The sequence below is a fragment of the Otolemur garnettii genome, unplaced genomic scaffold, assembly GCF_000181295.1.
Source record: "Otolemur garnettii isolate 467f Iridium unplaced genomic scaffold, OtoGar3 scaffold00007, whole genome shotgun sequence".
Lineage (NCBI taxonomy): Eukaryota > Metazoa > Chordata > Mammalia > Primates > Galagidae > Otolemur > Otolemur garnettii.
The window spans coordinates 7,511,368-7,519,887 of record NW_003852402.1 but is presented as its reverse complement, the minus strand read 5'-3'; the positions used below and the strand labels follow the sequence as shown (position 1 = coordinate 7,519,887).

General features: G+C 43.3%; 2 protein-coding genes across 2 annotated transcripts in view; one reads left to right on the top strand and one right to left on the bottom strand.

Moving 5' to 3' along the window:
• The window catches only part of ST13 (ST13, Hsp70 interacting protein), a 43,311-nt gene extending 40,897 nt beyond the window's left edge, over positions 1–2,414 (bottom strand). Inside the window, exon 1 of the mRNA XM_023509195.1 lies at positions 2,145–2,414. Coding sequence (XP_023364963.1) covers positions 2,145–2,254 — 110 coding nt within the window. The 5' untranslated portion in view covers positions 2,255–2,414. The remainder of the gene's footprint in view (positions 1–2,144) is intronic.
• A 371-nt stretch (positions 2,415–2,785) lies between these two features.
• Positions 2,786–8,520, top strand: part of XPNPEP3 (X-prolyl aminopeptidase 3) — a 55,353-nt gene continuing 49,618 nt past the window's right edge. The window contains exon 1 of the mRNA XM_012814122.2: positions 2,786–2,944. Within this exon, the coding sequence (XP_012669576.1) occupies positions 2,881–2,944 (64 nt within the window). The 5' untranslated portion in view covers positions 2,786–2,880. The remainder of the gene's footprint in view (positions 2,945–8,520) is intronic.

The window sequence follows — 8,520 nt, the reverse complement described above, 5'->3', positions numbered from 1 at the left end:
AGCCCAGGAGTTGGAGGTTGCTGTGAGCGTGATGCCATGGCACTCTACCCAGGGGGATAGCTTGAGGCTCCGTCTCAAAAAAAAAAAAAGACAAAAAATTGGAATTCTCTACACAACCATAATCACACTACAGCACAAGTTACTAAGTTTCTTTTTTTTTTTTTTTCAATTTTTCCTTCAGTGTCCTCTTCAGTAGGAATGGAACAAGCATACTGTACCCAATTAGTCCAACTTTCACCTTTCCTATGGCATATGGCTGCCCTATCTGAAATTTTAGAAACAATTTATGAATTGTAAATCTTTCCTATAACAAATATAGGTAAGAGAATAAAAACATATAAACTTTATTTTTTGCTTTAAAAAATATTTTAGGGTCAGCGCCTGTAGCGCCAGCCACATACACCAGAGCTGGTGGGTTCAAATCCAGCCAGGGCCTGCAAAACAACAACTACAACCCCCCCCCAAAAAAACGGCCGGGCGCTGTAGCAGGCACCTGTAGTCCCAGCTCCTTGGGAGGCTGAGACAGGAAAATAGCTTAAGTCTAGGAGTTGGAGGTTGCTGTAAGCTGTGATGCCCCAGCACTCTACCCAGGGCAACAGCCTGAGGCTCTGTCTCAAAATACACATATTTTCCTTGCTCTGCCCAAGAACATACATATATAGTCCTTCCTCTGCCCCAGCTGGATTTGAACTACAAAGCTCAAGTGGTCCTCTTATCTTAGCCTCTGGAGTAGTTGGGCCTACAGGCCCATACCACCATATCTGGTCTGATACAAATACTACAGAGGCTTTTGAATTAAGTTATTCAATAGAGAAACAACTAAATTCTAGCTCTCAATTCCTAATCCTGATTTACCTAATACCAACTTGCAGGCTTTTCTGTTGAGAAGTAAGGAGTTTGTAAGATAGGATACTTTACAACAATAAAGTTAATAATAGTAATTTTACATAGTCTCAGAACTTCACGTACATAACAGTGAATAACAACCTTAACAGCAGCTAGAAAACCCAAGAGGGAAAAAAAATGAAAAACTTCAAGAAAAGGAAGTATACTTATAATATATAAGGTTAAGATTTGCACATAAGCTTTTCTTCAGAATAAGGTTTTTGTAAGAAATACGCTTTCGCAAGAAAATAAATAAAAACATTATTTCAAATATTTGATGATCATGATTTAATCTACCCCACATAATATTACTAAAATAAACTGATGAATGTTTCCAGTAGTATCTCTATAAAGTCGCAATACTTTGCACAATCGCTTTCATCTCCGTTAAGCTCAAGCCGTAAGTCATCTTTCTTTCAAGCTCCCCAACAGTACTGATTTTTAAAAAATCATCTCAGGGAAGATTTCCCTCTTAGCTTTTCTCCCTTAGGTGCCCCTCCAATACGTAGAATACATAAAAAATATTTTAGGCTCAGCAAAATCTCTATTATACTGCAAATACTAAACCAGTTTTTACATTTACTCGTCAGTATCCCTAAATAGACAGCACTACAATGTTTCCCAGCAGCTGGCACAACGCCTGTTTAATAAATTCCTTGCACGTAGCGAAATACTCTGGAGCTAACGATAACTAGAATACACCCTGGAAAAATGCCAGGCCTTGAAAAATCATTTTTCACAAATTGTAATGATAGCAATGCCACTAAGACAGGTTCAGTGATTCCCAAAATAATGGAGCCTACGCAGTTAGAATCGCCGTAAGATAATCAAACACAGTTAATTTATTATAAATTATTAGTCATTACTCTAATACCATTAAAATGGATAGCGTATCAAGAAGCTGCTATTTGTCAATACGACCTAAGCAGGACACCTGAGATTTAAAGAAAAACCACTGACACAAAGCGGAGTTTCGCAGTTGATTCTTCTCACGTCTTTAATTGCCAAGTATTCGCAATCATCTGTATTAATATTTCGCTCAAGATACACCCCTGGAAATCTCAGTTCTGTCCTCTGCATCCCCGCCCCGGTAATATCGAGGTTCCTTAGCCCGGGAGTGAGCCACGAAGGGGCGGCGACCCCTTCCGGGTCCCTGTCCGGCCCGACCCGCTCTCAGCCACCCAGAGCCAGCTCCCGCCCAGCTCCTCCTCCGACCATCCTGCTCCTCGCCCCCAACGGTCCTCAGGCCCGGGTCTCACCTCTCCACCCACTCCCTCAAGAAGCGCATGTCCTCGCTGTGCAGAACGCTCGGGTCCTCCTTACACAATTTCACGAAGGCCCGAAGCTCGTTCACTTTGCGGGGGTCCATGGTCAGGAGGCAGACGACGCGGCTGAGGACGCAGCAGCCCGATTCCAGGCCGGGACACTAGTAGCTCAGCGCGATCGCGTAGAAGGGGGCGGCTGCAGCGAGGAAGAACAGACTAGAACCTCCCCAGCCACTGGCTCCTCCCACCACCCAACGGTCTCGTGACCTGGGGTCCTTCGCTCGCTCATTTCTGCTCCCTGTGCCTCTGCCGCTGCGCAGTCCCTAGAACCTTCTGGAAGCTTGGCTGTTCGTGCTCTTGCCTGCCTCTCTACGCACACATTTTTACATCAACTCGAACCAGTTCCCTGAATGAGCCAAACATTTGCATGGGCGCTTTTAAGGAGGCAGGAGATAACAGGCCCTCCAGGAAGCCATGTACAATCGGATATTCCGTGAATAAGTACTAAAAGGAGCACAACGCCCGACGAGAAAAAAGCCAGCGGGCCTGACGGGCCGCCAAAGCTCCCGGCGTGACGTCAGCATTGTGCGCCACTGCAGTAGGAAAGCCCAGGAGCGACGCCCGCCGGAAGGGGCGGAGCGATTGGCCAGGTTTCCTGGCGACTCGGCTTCTTGGGTGCTGTTTTCGTGGCTTCTGTCTTTTTTTATTCTGACGCGTGTGCTGGCTGGTCATGCTTTGGCTGCTCTCAGCTCCCAAACTGGTTCCTGCTGTAGCAAACGCTCGCGGCCTCTCAGGTTAGACTACTGTCCTTTCCGGGGCTTGCTCGTTGAGAAGCTTGAGGAGCCCCACAGGGATCCAAGTTCTCAGAAAAACTCGGGTTCGGCGGACCCTTCCACCCCTGGGGCCTCCGCTCCCCAAACCTTTATGGTCTTCGCGGATTTCTTCTTTACCAGCTGCTCCTGGAAAAGGGTGGGCCCTGTGTCTCTATACCATTGAGGTATTCTAGGAAGCTGAAATGACTGCAGAGAGAAATGTATGCCATCCACAGAGGGGCTGTCTTCAGAGTAACTCGGACTCAGGTTGTGTCAGTTACCGCACTTGCTTAGGTAACAGTGTTTCACATCAAGTGGCGCTTGTCTGTTAGGTTAACCTCAAATTGTTTTCGTGTTTTTTTAAGAGAGTTGATTTGATAGCTGGCTCCAAAACATACGAGAAACATGTTGTTTGGAAATACTGCCGGGGAATTTTGTATTTGAAAGTCATGTTTGTGGGCAGTGCCTGTGGCTCAAAGGAGTAGGGCGCCGGCCCCATATGCCGGAGGTTGCAGGTTCAAACCCAGCCCTGGCCAAAAACTGCAAAAAAAATTAATAAATAAAAACTTAAGAAAACAAAAAGATAGTCATGTTTGTAAAGACATGGAAAAGTAGGCTAGGAATAAGGGGATCTTTTTTGCCGGGTGTATTCTATCGAGCGATTAATCAGATGAACGTAAAGCTTTATCAGTGAAAACTAAATTGGCTGCCTTTCAGGAGGATCTGCCATTGGATCATATGGGGAAGCCAGTATGTAAACGATGTGTGAACCAGTGCATGGTATTTCACATCAAAGCTAAGTCTTGGCATATGTTTATGTTGACATACTTGAATGGAATGTTAACTATGTCGGCATCTTACTGTAAAAAATAAAAAATTGTTCGGTGTACAGAACTTGTTCTTGGATTCTAAAAGTAAAGTCCCAGAAACCTGCCCCTCTTCATGGAATTAGGTGAAAATATAGATGTGCTATATTAATCAGTCTTAATCACAGAACCTACAGGCTATGACTTTGAGCTGGAACCATCTTTTGGTTGTGACTTATGGACTTCTTGAGGCTTTGTATAAAACGTGATTAATCAAGATTTATGGCTAGATACTGGATTATACATGCCAAGATCATTGAAGATATATATTCATTATGCTTCAGTTTGCTTCAATGGATCAAGCATAAATTAACAACTTGCCAGGCCTAGTGGCTCACACCTGTAATCCTAGCACTCTGGGAGGCCCGAGGGGGTAGATAGCTTGAGCTACTATTTGGAGACCAGCCTGAGCAAAAAACGAGATCCTATCTATACTAAAAATAGAAAAAACAGGCGAGAGGATTGCTTGAGCCCAAGAGTTGGAGGTTGCTATGAGCTATGGTGCCACAGCACACTACCCAGGGAGACAGTTGAGACTCTATCTCAAAAAAAAAAAAAATTTTTAACAACCTCATATTAATACAAAATACTGGCTTTTCCCCCCTCATAGACATGTTTTCACTCTGTTGCTGGGACCAGAGTGGGGTTACCGTAGCTCATGGCAACTTTAAACTCCAAGTAATCCTCTTCCCTCAGTAGCTGAGCCTACAGGCTGCTGCACCCGGCTAGTTTTTCTATTTTTTTGTAAAGGCGTGGTCTCACTATTCCCAGGCTGGTCTTGAACTCCTGGCCTCAAGTGGTCCTCCCTCCTCATCGTCCCAAAATGGTAGGCTGACAGGTGTGAGCCACCATGCCTGGTCTATATTGGCTTTTTAACTGACTGAATAATCTTTTTGAGTCTTGTCAAATTGAATAAGGTAGGCAGATGATCTCATTTTACATATGAGGGACTAAAACAGGATCACGACAGATAACAGATTTAAATTTTATGATTGTGTCTAGCCTTTTTTTTTTTGTTATACCACCACTAGATCTTACCCTGGCTTAGGTGAGTCCTTTTGGAACTTTTTATTCATTGAACAAGCCAGAAAAAACATAGTTTCATTCAGTAGCTTTTGAATTAATAGTCACTGTAGGTGAATCTTCATTTTCCTCGAGTTCATATTCTTGCCAAGGGAGATAGACAAGCAATGAATGTAGACAGTATAGGAAAGTGCAATAGTAAGAGTCTTGACCGAAGTGACATGGGAGCTCAGAAAAGGCAAAAATGAGTTGTAAATATTATGGTGTTCTGGGATTTTATTGTTTTAGAATTTAGAAACTCCACATTTGAGGTGTTGATAAATAGAACTTTTGAATATCTGTGCTGCTCATTGTTGCCTTTCTTTAGGAAGATTCCGAGTATGGACTATTGAATAACATGGGAAAGTTTCATCTGTGAAAGTCACACTGAAGGGAAAATGTTTTTTTCTAGCTAAAGGTTAACCTAATTGGGAGAGATTTCATTAGTTGAAATATGGTGTTCTCATCTGAGAACAGGCAAAATAAACCACTAGTCATGCAAATGTAAGTTATGTTTGAAAAGATTATACATCTTTAAGATGTATGTAAGTCTGAGGTGGGAAAAAGAAGTATTGAAAATTTTAAAAATACGATGGTGTCTGTGGCTCAAAGGAGTAGGGCAGCGGCCCCATATGCTGGAGGTGGTGGGTTCAAACCCAGCCCCAGCCGAAAACTGCAAAAAAAAAAACAAAAAAAATTTTGTTTTAAGTAAGCTTGGTGCCCATAGCACAGTGGTTACGGCACAAGCCACATACACCAAGGGTGGTGGGTTCAAACCCTGCCCGAGCCAGCTAGACAACAATGAAGCTGCAACAAAAAATAGCCAGGTGTTGTGGCAGGCACCTGTAGTCCCAGCTACTTGGGAGGCTGAGGCAAGAGAATCACCTAAGCCCAAGAGCTGGAGGTTGCTGTGAGCTGTGACGGCACAGCATTCTACCAAAGGTGATAAAATAAGACTCTGTCTCTAAAAAAAAAAGATTTGAAAATTTTTCACCAAGTAAGCTAGAGGAAAGGAGTACAGAACTCTGAAAAAGAATGGCTGGTACCAAGTGATTCAGTCATTTAGTATTATGGGAAAAGCTTTTTAAAAATATGTTCTGGGTATTTTATAAGTGTTAAACCAAAATGATTGTGTGGTCAAATATATATGGAATATGCTGCGTTTCAGATTTCAGAGTGTCCATAATAGGCTAATTCTAAGTCTCTAAGGGTAATATGTATTCAGCAGTAATTTGCAAAATGTATTTGACTATGGGGGCCCTTTTCTATGCTAAATTTCGAACTGGTGTCCCTGGCATACATTTTGGAAATACTTGGACTAAAATAAAGCATAAGATGAGTGTGAAGAGGTAATAGAAAATCAAGGTGGGGGCAGCGCCTGTGGCTCAGTGAGAAGGGTGCCGGCCCCAGGTAAACTGCAACAACAAAAAATAGCTGAGCATTTTGGCAGGCGCCTATGGTCCCAGCTACTTGAGAGACTGAGGCAAGAGAATCGCCTAAGCCCAAGAGCTGGAGGTTGCTGTGAGCTGTGATGCTACAGCACTCTATTAGGGGCAAAAAAAAATGGAACTCTGTCTCAAAAAAAAAAAAAAGAAAAGAAAAGAAAATCAAGCTGGAAAAAAGCTAGTGACTGGCTCATGGAGGGCCTTGTATATTATATTAAGAAATAATGAACTTTTTTTTTTTCCAGCAGTGGGAAACCAAATAGTTTTAAGCTATTTAGTATGATAAAGTCTGAATTTTTTTTTTTGAGAGTCTCACTATGTGGCCCTCAGTAGAGTGCTATGGTGTTACAGCTCACAGCAAACCCACCACCATAGGTGTATGTGGCTGGCGCCTTAGCCACTTGAGCCACAGGCGCCAAGCCTAAAGTCTGAATTTTTAACTATCAGTTAAGAGTGAAGAAATGAACAGAAGGGCAATGTTACTACGTTCTTATGAGGCAGTGATATACATGTTTTGCTTTTGTTTTTGCAAAATTACATTTCTTTCGACTTTATACCACATGCATGATAACAAGTAAGTTCTGCTAAATATGACATTGTATGTAAGTAGCATTTAAAATACCCTAAGCATAAGTAGTGTGTTACAATTTTTTTCTGGCATTCAATTTTATATTTGTATTTGGCCAAAAGTGATTGGGCCTTAGTGCTACTAGATTATTTGCTTGCATCATTCAGTCACATTAAATTTTATACCAGTTACATTTCTGGCCAGGCACAGTGGCTCATACTTGTAATCCCAGCACTCTGGGAGGCCCAGGAGGGTGGATTGCTTGAGCTCAGGAGTTCAAGACCAGCCTGAGCAAGAGTGAGACCTTGTCTCTACTAAAAACTAGTTAGGAATTGTGGTGGGTATCTGTAGTCCCAGCAACTCAGGAGGCTAAGGCTTGAGGATCACTTAAGCCCAGGAGTTTGAGGTTGCTGTAAGCTATGATGCTGTGGCACTCTAACCAGGGGGACAAAGTGAGACTCTGTCTCAAAAATAAAATAAAATGTGTAGCAATTACAGTTCTAACTTTTAAAAGTTTAGCTCAGTGCCTGTAGCACAGTGGTTACAGCATCAGCCACGTACACCGAGGGTAGCAGGTGTGAACTCCGCCCGGGGCCAGCTAAACAACACTGACAACTTAAACAAAAAAGATAGCCAGAAGTTGTGGTGGGTGCCTGTAATCCCAGCTACTTGGGAGACTGAGGCAAGAGTATCACTTAAGGCCAAGAGTTTGAGGTTGCTGTGAGCTGTGATGCCACAGCACTCTACCAAGGGCAACATACTAAAACTGTCTGGAGAAAAAAAACTTGATTGAAAGATGTTTTTTCATTTTCTTGTCACCCTTGGTAGAGTGCTGTGGTGTCATAGCTCACAACAACCTCAAATTCTTGAACTCAAGCGATCTTCTTCCTTCAGCCTCCCAAGTACTTGGGACTATAGATACCCACCATTATGCCTGGCTATTTTTTTAGAGATAAGATCTCACTGTTACTCAGGCAGTTCACCTGCCTTAGCTTCCTAAAGTGATAGGATTATGGGCATGAGCCACCACGCCCTAAAAGACGTTGTTTCTAAATAGCAAGGATTCAGTGACAGAATTCAAGTAAATGCACAATGTAAGTCAATGCAGGAAATTCTTTCAGTGTTTACTAAATTGAAACATCTCAGATGTCCAAAACTTAACACCTGCAATCTTATCCCAGTTAATGGCAGCACCATTCTTTTTGGTTGCAGCTGTCATTGTTGTTTGGCAAGCCTGGGCTGGATTCGAACCCAACAGCTCAGGTGTATGTGGCTGGCACCTTAGCCTCTTGAGCCACAGACACTGAGCCGGCAACTCCATTCTTTTTTTTTTTCTTTTGAGACAGAGCCTCAAGCTGACCTCTGGGTAGAGTGCCGTGGCATCACAGCTCACAGGAAACCTCCAACTCCTGGGCTCAAGTGAATCTCCTGCCTCTGCCTCCCAAGTAGCTGGGACCACAGGCGCCCACCATAACGCCCGGCTTTGTTTTGGTTGCAGCCATCATTGTTGTTTGGCGGGCCCGGGTTGGATTTGAGCCCACCACCTTATATGTATGTGGCTGGTGCCTTAGCCACTTGAGCCATAGGCACCAAGCCTAAAATTACAGTCCTTGGCTC